The 14,445-nt window shown below is 34.1% G+C and overlaps 1 protein-coding gene across 11 annotated transcripts in view; it reads right to left on the bottom strand.

Annotated features, from left to right (window-relative positions):
- Positions 1–14,445, bottom strand: part of ERBIN (erbb2 interacting protein) — a 115,977-nt gene that overhangs the window by 10,651 nt on the left and 90,881 nt on the right. For all 11 annotated transcript variants that reach the window (XM_041764916.1, XM_041764917.1, XM_041764921.1 and 8 more), the window contains exons 18-21: positions 13,881–14,066; positions 8,935–9,049; positions 7,105–7,288; positions 3,611–5,156 (exon numbers count right to left, since the gene is read on the bottom strand). In XM_041764916.1, coding sequence (XP_041620850.1) covers positions 3,611–5,156; positions 7,105–7,288; positions 8,935–9,049; positions 13,881–14,066 — 2,031 coding nt within the window. The remainder of the gene's footprint in view (positions 1–3,610; positions 5,157–7,104; positions 7,289–8,934; positions 9,050–13,880; positions 14,067–14,445) is intronic.

Genomic DNA, 14,445 nt, shown 5'->3' with positions numbered 1-14,445 from the left:
ACTGATGCCATACACCTAGATGTATGGGTACATATGTAGTTATATATGGAATACAAGCTAATTTCTCTATAAAGATAAGTTTTACCAACAACCAGTTATTTCTAAGTCAAAATGGACTTCTAGAGTTCTTTATTTTATAGAAATCAATTCTATGTTATTATTAAATAAACGGAGAGTTTAAACATACATATATACCACAGAATAAATCTACCTGCAAGACACACCTGGCTCTTGGGTATTGTAATTTCTTAAAAAAAATACCTTCTACATTTAGAAGCATGTCTTACATTAGAAAAAAGTTGAACATATACTCAAAGTTTTAGGATAGGACACTTAAAAGGCTCCACTGCTCTCCAATTACCAGGAAAAAAAAAAGTTAGAAAACTATTTCCCATTCAAATAAACAGATACTTAGGATTTATTTTAGGAGTTAGTAGTGGCATTTGCTGATTCAACTTGAAGAACCACTGATAGAATCTTTACACTGATGAATCCCTAATGCAGAGCTGTCTGAAAAATGTACCTCAATAAACACAATGCCTGATTTTCATTGTTCCTGCTCATTAACTCCCACAGTTGTTAAAGGCTGTTCTTTCACGTGGATCCTTTTAGTCATGTCCCTGAATATTGAGGGTCTTAAGGTCAAATTGAGAGCAACCGTATTTTGAGTATGGCTTATTATCAAGAAATATAGAAATTTCTGTATTTCTTTTAGGGAATGAATACATACACACACACACACACACACACACACACACACACACACACCTTCTCCAGATTATGAAACTGATCTCTAATACCAACAAACATTAATGTGCCATTCCAGAATGAAACGGATCTATAAAATTACAACGTAAATTTTTAGTTATTTTGTGAATTCCAAAGTAAGACTAAAGAAAAAGCTAAACTTAACGGGCTATGCCTATAAGTTTCCCAGACCGTTTCATGAATAATAAGGATTTGGCAGAGGCAACTCAGAGGTTCCATAAACATTTGATTATAATGTAAAAATAAAGAAATTAAACAGTCTCACACACACACACACACACACACACACACACACACACACACACCCCACCTACCCATGTGCTAAATATAGTTTTAACGTGTTCTTGAGTGGTCCAAAATGGACCTTTATTTTAATGATAATGTGTAATCTAGAACAAAGCTTTTTCTGTGGTCTTTGAACATATATTAAGTTTTTGTAAATATGTCTCTGTTAAGAAGGCTGAGGCTCAGAACAGGTCTGGTTTTTAATTCAGGCCTGTGCATAGACCTCTGCATGAAACTGCACCCTGTCATAACAACACATTTGTGCAGAACTCAATTAAGGAACGGGTCTCAGGCACTGCTCTTCATTACACGCTAATAGTTGTATAACAGCAACTGAATGTGGAAATTTTCATGTTATGTTCATCATAATCTGGCTGAGTGCTTCTTACCAGAATTATTAGTTTAATTAAATAAGTGTGGAGCAGCATGAGGTGAGATCTATTTATGTGTTTGGGTTCCAGATACAGTTTGTTGTAGGAAAGGGAAGGAAAGGTTACTACTACAAGGTTTAAAAACCACATAAGCTGCAATAATTTATCTACTTTTTTATTAACAACTAAGCTGGGCAAAGTAGCAACTTTTGATTTGAGGACTTACCTCTAGAGGTAGGACAGGCATTGTGAAATCACCTGGGGATATTTTTCAAATGTCTACCAGGCCATTAGAATTGTATTTGGGGGAGGAAGAAGAATTACAGAGGTGTAAACAGATTTTCCATCACCCTCCACCATTTTTAACCAATGCTTTCAGGTTTGTAGTCTGAATCATGTTGCTCTGTGTCCTCACAAGGCTTTTTTTAGTCTCACTGGCCTAATCCTCACTTCTATATTACCCGTGGGCACAACTGGGAAACTACCATCTGGTACTCTTCAAGTAACTGAATGGCATATTTCTAAATTTAAAAAGCAGAGAGGTATAATGAAGAGTGGGGTAGTAGCTACGTGCTTTCTATTTACTAAAGTCTAGGCATATCTCCGTCAGACAGGAAAGTAGTAGAACAGCCACCTGAGATGTCAACTACACAGAATATAAATATAACCAAACTCATGTCTTCATCCAAATCTGCTCTTCATTCTCTATGCCAGCATTCTCAACAACCAGCTAATTCAAGGCACCACTCCAGCTATTACGTAGTGCTTTTCCTCAGAGACTTATTAGGGAAATATTCTAATCAAAAGCAGACTTTCTAGAGTCTGTTTTTGAAACTATCTCTTGAATTCTTGCCTTTGACTCAATTTCATCAATTTATTTTCTCACTTATTTTCTGGACCACTAAAGACCCTCGTAACTCAATCAACTTAACCATAGCCTCTTCCTCCTTAAAACAAAACAAAACAAAACAAACAAACAAAACTATAGTCCTTCCTTCCTCTTACGCCATACCAATTCCAGAAGTTTATTTATAAAAATAGCTATGGTACTCCACTGCTTAAGAAATTTCCAAATTCCTCAGAAAAAGCACACTTGTTGAAAGATCCTCAACAATAGCTATAGCTACAGCTGATATGAAATGGGTGACAATGAAGTTGCCTAAGGCCACTGGATGCTCAGCTATTTAAAGGTGAGAGGATAGCACTGACAAGAGCTCACAATTTTAGGTAGAGGTTCACTGTGAATTCATATAGGTACTAATCATATTGCAGGCATTTATTTTTGAAAAACTGGACCTAAGGAATTTTTTAAAGAATTGAAGTTGTATACATTTAGCTGCTTTTAAAAACATATATTTAACAAACAAAGAAAATTCTTGGGTAAACTCCACGAAGAGACATGAAGTTAAATCTTAAAGAATGTGCTTTATCCGCTTGAGCCACAGAACTGTGTACGTGATAATTTTTAAAAAATTTTTAACTCCAAAAAAATTTTTTTAACTCCTTTTCAAAAGCTGAGTTTTATAAATTAAGTTATAAACTGAACATGAGCTTAAGTTATTTTACCCATGATTTTCAAACTTCATTAGAGCCACAGACACTTGAGTTCAGATAGGTCAGAAACATAGTTCAGAAAAGTCAAAAGAGTAAATGCCATGCCAGAAGTCATCTGTGTCAGTCACAGTGTTAGTCTGATAACATTGACTGGGAAAAAAAATCTTAGATAAAATAGTTATATTTATAGTATGTTTCTTGTTATCCTGCTAATTACACAGTAAACTGCTATTTCTATACACATACTTACATAACCAACAATTATTAATAGAGGAGAGCAGGAGGTTGAAAAATGCTAAACAGAGGTACACGTGTGTGTGTGTGTATATTATTTAAAGTATGTACAGCACAATCTAAAAAAGACACATATATAAACATATGAAATGAATTTCAGCTCATTAGAAAACTCTGGGGAGTAAGAGACAGAAAAGAACCATATCCTACCATCTCAGACTTTGAGTCTAAGTCTAAACTTGAACTCTGCTTTAAGTACCAAGGAAAAACTCCTCAAATATAAGTATATATTCAGTAATTCAGAGTATCTTGTTTCACCTTAAGAAACAAAGAGTACCAAATATTTTTAAGAGAAATAAATTTATAGAGAGGAAAATAAAAAGCTCATATTTAATTACCTTTTCTAACTTTTTGGCCTCGATGTGTCGTAGTACTTGTTCTCGCCAATCATGAGGAACTTTACTTTTTCCTGGAGGATCTAATAAAGAATGCTCAGAACCAACCCTTGCATTTGGTCTTTTTGAAGGACTAGTCCGTGAATAATTAAAATCACTAACTGACATAGTTCTCTCTGGTATTTCACTAATGGAGGGTCGTGCACTCTGAGGTCTTGATGCATTTGGACCATCCATGCTATATGTTCGTGCAGAAAGAGGTCTCTGTGATCCTGACATCATTGGAGTTCTTCCCACTGAATGTAACTCTCTGTATGACAAATAATCTCCTTCAGGAATTTGGCCCCGCCTTGTGGGACCTGACTCACCAAGATTTACAGAAGCTGTAGAAGACACACTACTTTGTCGCTGAATGGTAGTTCGAGTTGCTCCAGGAATGAGTCGGTCACTTGGTGAAATGGCCCACATTTCCCCATGTCTTCCTGGGCCAAGTCTCTGATGTAAATGATATCCAGTATTAGCTCGAACATTGTTATGGTTAGAGAAATTCATATTGGCAGAATGTTTAGCATAACTGTGACTTTCTGTGCTCTCTGACCTAGGAAGACGCTGTGGAGGAAAACCAACATGATCTATTTGGGGATTTTGTTTGGTGTGCCACAAAGTGTCCTTGACTGCAGCACTACTACTGTATTGGATATTATATTGTGGAGGACCATATATTTGAGGCGCAGATTGTGGGCCACTGACTGTGGGGCCTCTTATCATACTTGGCTCTTCAGGATTATGATTTGTATCAAATTTGAAAATTGCCTTTGTACCTGATATTAAATCAGAAGATGAAGAAGAGCCAGTAAATACTTGCAATGGTTGATCATACAAAAGTGTAGCAGACTTGCTCCTGACAATATTTTTTCCATCAACAGTAGGTGTTACTTTAATTGGTGCACTTGGCTGCTGTGGTCCATTATCACTAAGAATGTCATAGATTTTTAACCCTCCAGTCTCCATATTAGTTATACTATGAGATTTCACAACAGATCCAATTGGCCCACTTCTCTGAGGAGAGAGATCTTCAGTACTTTTGGAAATACCCATATCAACAGAAGAATCAGTGTCATGTGGTTCAGTCCTCTTAGGAGACTGTGGAGTTTCCTCGGAATGTCCATTTACCTTATTTACACATTCCAGATTAGGATACTTATTTCCATTTTCCAAGGGCTCAGCTTCTCCTTTAGTATTAATGCTTAAAAAGTCTGTTCCAAGCACTATATCCTGTGTCTTTGATCTTTCCACTATCTCTGGTTGAAATGTATCATTAGTTACAAGTTTATTAAGATTCATATTGATATGGTCTAATTTGTGAGATTCATCAGATGTGGCTGTTGAGTCAACATCTTTCTCAATAAGAACTAATCGCTCTTCAATATTCAAATCATATTCTGGTAAATTAAAATCTTTTTTATCAAGAACCTGGAATTTTTCTTCTGTTGAGTGATTTAAAATATCTCCATTTTGTAAGAGGCTGTTAAAATTTTCATCTTCTTGCCTAAAACAAAGATAATTTTATCACAAACATCATAAAGCTCAGTTTCTTAGTAGTAAGAAATATTAATAACTAGTTAATGTGTCGGTACACAAAGTTAAAGAGCTGATAGTAATCAAAGATTAAAGTCATTTATTAACAAGTAGTAATATTAAAATATTATTGTAATAATCAAATAATGTATTTACATTAAATGAATACAAGTAAAACATTAATTAAATTCACAGATAATCAAGGTTAATTTTTTTCTTTTTTTTTTTTAAGGTTAATTTTCAACAGGATCACCACTTTGTCAGAATATAGTATAATAGAGCTAAACAGTGAAGAAAAACAGACTTATGCACCTTTCTAGGAATGTGCTAGAAAAACATGAAATGTTTGAAAGATGGGCAGATACATGAAAAGCCAGTAACTTGAACAGCTGAGCAAGAGCACAGACCATTTTTACAAATAATTCGAAAACCTAACATTAATAACCAAAGTTAGTCATATTAACTAAGTAGTTAGTATTAGTTTCAAATATATAAACAAAGGAATTGTAAAAAGCTAATAAGAATTAAACAAGTACTCAAAGGTCTACAAAAAATGTCAAGAAAGTCAGCTATGCAAAAAAAAAAAAAAGAGACAGAACCAAAAAAATATCAAGTATTGTACAGTGATTTACAAAATAAACAATGTAGCCCTGAAAAAATCTGAAGATAAAAAGCAAAACTAAATCTAATCACTCTTCTAAGTTACTTCATTGCATCTGGCAGATGTTTATAAATGTACTATTCCAAAGTTACAAAAAACATTTTATTTCTACTTGGTGGAAATAAATAAACCTACTTATATTTCACACAAATACGAAAACATATTTGTGTTTTGCCATATAAATATTCATGTTTAACAAATATTCCTTAGCTTCGATCTTCCCATTAGGTAACAGACTATACTTATTACTAGAAATAAGACAAAGGTGTGGATATATCCCTTTCTTAGCCTTTATTTCATTACACAAAAAACATGATTTATAAAATACAAAACTCAACAAAATACTCAAGAAATTAATCATTATCTTACCATCTAAGAGATTATAAATTCTTTTTACCATACTAGGTCTTAGCCTCAAATTCAGAGAACAGATATAAATAATCATAAGTATGTGATAGCTAAATTCATTTTGAGACATAAAATTCACCTTCCTTTTACAATACAGATCAATTCAAACAAAATTTGACTTAACTATGCCTGAAATTTAAGAATCAATTTACTCTAAAACATAGTCAATAATATTAATATTCAGTAGTAACCCACATCATTCTAATAAGCACCTAGCTGATACATTAACATGAAGGCAAAACAACACATTTTATTTTGATAGCCAAATACCTTGAAAGTCCAAATAATAGTTGTTTTAAACTTCAGCTAACTTTAGCCTATAGAAATTAAGACTAGTTTCAGAGTCTGAATTTAAGTCTACAAATTTAAGTCTAACTCAAAGTTACAGAAGTAGTTAAAAGTACTGAATGCCCTTTAATGGCACCTCTCAAAAATGAGTTATCTAAAAAGTACCTATTTCAACTTGAATTACTCCAAACAAGCTGTTTATGTTGTAATACCTAAAAATGCAGTAAAACTGTCCAACTTTTTAATGAAGATAATTATATTTTAAATCCTTTCTTCTCTATTTATTTTTAAGTTTATTTTTTTAGTAATTGCTACAATCAATGTGTGGTTTGAACCCATGACCTCAAAATGAAAAGTTGCATGGTCCTCTTCTTCTCTATTTAAAAAACTAATACAAATGGAAATGTAGCAAAGCTACATAGTAGTAATGAGGAAGAAATCATCTACTACTACCGAACTATTTCTATAATAGTAATTTGTGAAATCCTTTTAGTCATATATATTTACTTGCCTTATTATTTCTATTGTACAAATAAATTATTCTGTTAAGATGTTCACAAACCTGATTTTGGCATTGATAGCAATATGAGTTTGTTTCACTGGAGAGCAGAGTGAGGTATCTTGACTACTATCAGTGTTAAGAGAAACTGAATCAGACATCCGAGATGGAGAAGAACAGTTGCTGTTATTCTGATTGCTATTGTGTGTGACTTCATCTGATAAAGAATCTGTATCCTTTGTATCATCTGAAACAAAACACAAAAAAAAGTAAGCCGTTGATAAAGTCACTAAGGATTTCTCTTTAATACTTTGCAATGATGACAAATGGCATTTACATTGTTCTGGTTTAATATATAAAGAATTATATGGATTAGAAGATAACCAATGACACTTCTGAAAATTCAGTCCTAAGATTAAGTAATTTAAAACATGTGATATCTTTAAGTTTAATACATATAATCTATGTTAAGGTTACCCAAAATTTTAGTTTTAACTACTGACAAGATGATATTATACAATGTTCCTCTAAGGCCATCAATTAGTTTTAGTGTATATGGCTCTTCCACTCACTCATTCACAATTTTTTTTTCAGTAGGCTTTACACCCTGTGTGGGACTTGAACTCACAACCTAGCGATCAAGACTCACATGTTCTAATGATTGGGCCCACCAGATGCCCCCTCATTCACGACTTCAGTTTCACAAGGTCAACTCCTTTGCTATTTTTAAACCATTTCAAAGAATTGCACATGAAAAAGCAACTATCAATATATGAGAAGAATTTTGTTTTTTATACACAGAAACAGACAATATTCATATTCCATTATATAGGCAGGTACATTTTAAAAAGTATTAATTTTTTTAAAGTAATGATAAAAAGATAACTTGGGGCACCCAGTTGTTCAGTGGGGAGAGCATATGACTCTTGATCTCAGGATTGTGAATTTAAGCTCCAAGTTGGGCAAAGAGCATACCTAACAAAAAATTTAAAAAGATAATAACTCTATATCTTTACAACCCTAAAAGCTGTTTTTAATGCCATTCTACCCAAAACATAGAAACAGTATACAGAGACACAGTCACAGGAGATTATATGAATTAAAGATTTTTTTAATCTGTTCTAAATATCTTAGGAGCACAGTTCAAGCAGTCTGGATTGTCTTTACAGTTGATAATAATAGCACATAAGGCTTTGTATCTTCAACTTTAAGGATTTGGGTGGAGTCTTAATTTTTAAAATACTGTTAAGAAGCAGATAAGCTCTTTCCTAGATATTATTCCTCTTCTTCCACCTCCTTGTGACAGATAGCAACATGTAAAATACTTAGCACAGTAAGCAACTAGTAAGTACTCAAATATCACCATTATTCATTCATTATTTTATTCATTCATTCATTCATTCTTTTTATGAAACCCAAATTATTCAAGAGCCACCCAGATAAAATGGCTGTGGTGTGAGGATGGTTTAAAAAGAACTCCAGGACAGATAAAACAATAAGCATCTATTCTGTATCAGGTACTGTGCCAATCTGAGTACACTGAATAACCTAGTACATTTGATACTCACAACCTCTTTCATTAGCCTCAATGAATGTTAGGTAAATTCATATGCATAAAATTAAGAGCTCAAGGATTACCCAGCAAATAAGCAGGAGAAATGGGATCATGCTCTTATACATAACCTTGCATGAGAGAAGAGAAATACCTAGCAAATTTTTTTTTTTTTAAATAGAGAGCTAAGGAATAGATCTTTTAGAAAGGCATGTTTTAAAAATTATTTCTAAAAAAGTATTTTAAGTAGTATAATGACACTTAAAGAAATTTATTTCAAAAAAATTTATGAATTTACACATTCAGCCCATTTCTATTCTTAGTGCTTTCAACAATCTAACCTTTTTTGTTATTACTAAGAGCTACCACTTTTGGCTGGTTAATGGAGCTTTCAATTAATGGTGGTCGCATCTCTGCCATTTTCATTTCTTCATCAGAAGAAAGTTCTTCAGATTCCTAATTTAAAGAAAAAAAAGAAAGTATAAATAAATAAGTAAATAAATTATAAGTAAATTATAAGTAAATTATAAGTAAATTATAAGTAAATTATAAGTAAATAAATTTTGGTTTCTTCAAATGAACAGATAGTAAGTCATAAGAGCTTTAAAGAGAAAAGAATACTTAGAACATGGATGAAAAAACTTTAATGGTAATAGTGATTAAAACTAATATATGATTTAAGTTTTTCAAAATACAGATATAAAACTATGGCAATTATTACCAATATGTCAAAGTGACTATGGGATAATTTTCCATGGGAGGCCTTAATTCAAGGTCAAGTGTATTAATGATTCAAGCATATTAATGATTATTATATGCCTGGTAATATGCCAAGTGCTAGAGAAACAAAAACACAATAATAAAAACAACAATAAGAAGAAACTGTCTTTAAAAAACTTAACAATAAGAAACTGTCTTTAAAAAATTCAGTTTAGTCAAGGTGTTCCAACTGAAAGTCTTTTCCTAATTCTCACATTTATTCCAAGATTATCAGGTTCCAAGGAGTCAGAAGGACTGACGTGTTATTCTATTAAAATGACTTAATGGCAATTTTTGGCCAATTTGAAGACAGAATTTTTTGTTATTCTCCACGAATTTTTCTCTAATATTTGGCAACGGTCACAGATGATCTGCCATTGAAAGCTATTAGGTCACGGGGCTAGTGAACAAAAGGAGTGCGTAGTGAACAACTCTTTATTGAGATATTTTAATGTTGTAAATATTGTATATAAAAATAGATCTTTTGCATGTTAAATTATTCCTAATGACAAAAATTAAAAAATAATATGATGAAAATGACAAGTCTTAAACATTGTTCTGTTAAAAGTACTAAGACTTTTAGGTACTCGTAAAGATATGGACCAGAGTCAGCCAACTAGTTCAGTAAAAAGGCCCGATCATAAATATGTTACACTTTGAGGGCCTGAAGGTCTATTTCAACTACCCATCTCTGCCACTGTGGCACGTAAGCAGCCATACACAACACATAAACAAATGAATATGGCTGTGTGCCACGAAAATTGAATTTTTCACTTGTCAAGAAATATTTTTTCTTTTGATTTTTATTCAACATTTAATAATGTAAAAGCAGTTCTTAGCTTGCAAGTCAATATAATGACAGGCAATGGGCCAGATATGGGCCATAGGCCACAGTTTGCCAAACCCTCTTCAGGGCTGTACTATAATGGAAAGATATTTCTAGTTAGCAGAATAGGAAGAGAAAGTGAAGAGGGAAGGAAGAGATGTGAAGGGCAATGTAAGAGAGGCATGACATTCTGAACAGATGAAAGAATGGAAATAAGAGAAGGTATGTAGAGCATGCCAACTCCATGTAGCCAGAGCTCAGATAACTGGCAGGACACAGAAAAGTCAGACTGGATTAAACAGGGAAAGGTTTTGCCTTGAATATGGACTCAAGTATGTGTTGGTCATTATTGGAAGTTGCCAAGCCAGGAATTCACAACATCAGATTATCTTTTAAAATGGTAACTCTTGGGACACCTTGGGGGCTCAGTGGTTGAGCGTCTGCCTTCGGCTCAGGGTGTGATCCTGGGTCCTGGGATCGAGTCCCATATCGGGCTCCCAGCATGGAGCCTACTTCTCCCTCTGCCTGTGTCTCTGCCTCTCTCTCTGTGGCTCTCATGAATAAATAAAATCTTTAATAAATAAATAAATGGTAACTCTGGTATTAAAAATGTAAGGGAAGAGAAAGAGACCAGCAGAAAGGGATCTGGCTATCCGAAGTCTGAAAGAAAAAAAAAAAATCTGTCCTTAGGCAATGGCAGTGATGGTTGATAAAGAAATAAAGAATTTGACAGAAATTTTGGAATGAACAGGACCTAAAGACAATGAATGCAAAGAATAAGAGAACAGGAGAAGGAAGAACAAATGGTTTGTCCTAATTTTTGATTCGTGCAGTGCTTTCAGCTGCTGAGCAGATTTCCTCCTATACTACACCTGGCATCTGGGAGCTATGGCCTCCCACATTCCCTCCCCATTTGTCTCCTGTGCTCACATCAATTAATCTTCTTGCAGTTAGCTCTTATCTTTTGCTTTCATACTCTTTGCCCTTGGATTATATTTTCTTCAATTATTATGTTTAATGTAGATAATTCTTTAGTTTATAATCTAGCTTTAATTTCTAGGGTCCTGATCCCAGGTTCCTGGGATGGAGCCCTGAGTCGGAGCCCTGTGTTGGGCTCCCTGCTCAGGGAGGAATCTGCTGCTTCTTCTAACTCTCTCTCTGCTCCTACCACTGCTTGTGTTCTCTCATACTCTCTTTCTCAAATAAATAATAAAATCTTCAAAAATAAATAAAAAATAAATAAATAGGTGAATTATGTAGTATGTGAGCTATACCTCAATAAAGCTATTTTTAAAAGCTACAGTTTTTATTGATCCACTAGAAGAAACTTTTAAAAGAAAAAGTCTGACTCCACCAAAAAACTAATAGAACTGAAAACTGAATACAGAAAGTCACAGATACAAAATCACTATACCGAAATTTGTTGTATTTGTATATACTAAAAAGAAATTAAGAGAACAATACCATTTACAATTGCATCAAAAATAATAAAACCCCTAGGCATAAACTTAACTGAGGAGGTTAACTCTAAAAACTGTATAGCACTGATAAAAGAAATTGAAAATGACACAAACAAATGGAAAGACATTCCATGCTCATGAATTGGAAGAACATTGTTAAAAAGGCCAGATTGTCCAAAGCAATCTATAATGTAATCAGTTTCAAAATTCCAAGAGCAGTTTTCACAGAACTAGAAAAAATAATCCTAAAATTTGTATAGAACCCCAAAAGATCCCAAATAGTCAAAACAATCTTGAAAAAGAAGAATGGGAGGCATCTGGCTGGCTCAGTTGATAGTAGGGCATGCGACTCTTGATCTGAGGTCATGAGTTCAAACCCCACATTAGGTGTGGAGTCTACTTAAAACAAAACAAGAGCAAAACTGGAGGTATCAAAATCACATATTTCAACATAGACTACATGAAGCCATAGTGATCAAAACAGTAATAGTACCGTCATAAAATTAGAAACACTGATCCATGGAACAGAATAGAGCCCAGAAATAAATTCATGATCATATGGTCAATCACTGACAAAGCAGGAGAGACTAACCAATGGGAAAAATAATGTTTCTTCAACACATGGTGTTGGGGAAACTGGACAGCAACATGCAAAACAATGAAACTGGCCTACTTTCTTATACTATTCATAAAATAAACTCAAAATGGATTAAGGACTCAAATGTGAGACCCGAAACCATAAACATCCTAGAAGAGAGCACAGGAAGTAATTTTTTTGACACTTTCTTTTTTCTTCTTTTTTTAAGATTTTATTTTTAAGTACTCTCTATACCCAACTCAGACTCACAACCATGAGATCAAGAGTCGTGTGCTCTACCAGCTGAGCCAGCCAGGTGCCGCAGAATATTTTTCTAGATATGTCTCCAGAGGCAAGGGAAACAAAAGCAAAAATAAACCACTGGGACTACATCAAAATAAAAAGCTTCTGCACAGCAAAGGAACCAATCAAAAAAGCAAAAAGACAACTTACAAGGGGCACCTGGGTGGCACTTGGGTTGCTCAGTCGGTTAAGTATCTGCCTTCAACTCAGGTCATGATCCCAGGGTCCTGGGATCAAGCCCCACATGGGGATTCCTGCTTAGCAGGGAGTCTGCTTCTCCCTTTTCCCTTCCCCACTCCCCATGCTCTCACGTGCACTCTCTCTCTCTAATAAATAAAATCTTAAAAAAAAAAAAAAAGACAACTTACCAAATGGGACAAGACACTTGCAATAACATATCTCATAAAGGGTTAGTATCCAAAAATATTTTTAAAAAAGGAACCCTCTTGCACTGCTGGTGGGAATGCAAACTGGTACAGCCACTGTGGAAAACAGTGTGAGAGTTCCCCCAAAAAATTAAAAACAGAATTACCATATGATCCAGTAATTCCACTACTGGGTATTTACCCAAAGGAACACACACACACACACACACACACACACACACACACACAGTTGGAATATTACTCAGCCATCAAAAAGATTAAAACCTTGCTATTTAAAACAACATGGATGGCTCCAGAGAGTATAATGCTAAGTGAAATAAGTCAGTCAAAGACCAATACCATATGATCTCACTCATATGTGGAATTCAAGAAGCAAAACAAACGAACAAAGAAAAAACAGACAAATTGAGAATCAGACTCTCAGCTATAGAGAACAAACCAATGGTTACCAGAGTGGAGGTGGGTAGGGGGATCAGTGAAATAAGTAATGGGATTACGAGTGCTCTTGATGGGTACTGAGTAATATATAAAATTGTTAAAAAAAAAAAAATTGTTGAATCACTATATTCTACACCTGAAACTAACGTAACACTGTATGCTAACCATATGAAATTTTAAAAAATTCTCAGACATTCAAGAAAAAAAATACTTCAATCAATGATAAATGCTTAACTAAGTGAAATAATTTAAATATACCTATGGCAACCTTTTCATTGTTAAGCAATTGAAATGACGTATTTTGAATAATTAGAATAGAACCATCATACTCTAATTTCCATGGTAAACACCTGAGTGCAATACAGGCATAAAGTTTTCAGTTCAGAGTGATACTATAGCAAATACCATGAAATTTCTCAAATGAGTTGGCCTATTTTCTGCTTTTGATATGTTTCCTCTTATCTTTAGTTAGCAACAATGAGATACAAATTTTTAAGACTGTTACAGCTGTTTCAGAGAACAATCACAAAGTAGTTACCTCAAAAACGTCATCATGATTAACAATATGCTTCAAATTCTCAGAGGCCTTAATATTTGTAGTCACTGGTAGACTTCCAGGACTAATCTCAGCTTCAGATTCACTGGTCTTCTGTAAAGAGTTTCCTATCATATACTTTTCTCTTTCATCAGCTTTGATTCTTACTGGAGTGGTACTTTCTGAAGTCTGCGTAAAAGAAGAGATAAAGAATTCACATTCCTTAACACTTTGTATCTATTTTTGTACCGTAGTTCAGATTAGAATTTAAAAGTAGGATGCCTGGCTGGTTCAGGAGGAAGAGTGTGTGACTCTTCATCTCAGGATCATGAGTTCAAGCCCCACACTGGGTGTAGAGATGACTAAAAGCATATAGACACGTAAAAGTAGCTTCACATATTCCTATTCTGGATAAATCAAGGGACCTTTAAACATGGAAATCTGTAGCAGTCACAGATAAAATGCTTATTGGGAGAACAGGTGACCCCAAAAGTTCATGAACCACATTAAACTTGGTAATTTAGCTGAGGCTACACTTCACCTGAGGCTACACCTAAGCGGCCAAGCT

This window comes from Vulpes lagopus, chromosome 8, assembly GCF_018345385.1.
Source record: "Vulpes lagopus strain Blue_001 chromosome 8, ASM1834538v1, whole genome shotgun sequence".
In the NCBI taxonomy this organism is placed as follows: domain Eukaryota; kingdom Metazoa; phylum Chordata; class Mammalia; order Carnivora; family Canidae; genus Vulpes; species Vulpes lagopus.
This window is presented reverse-complemented; position numbering and strand designations above follow the sequence as displayed.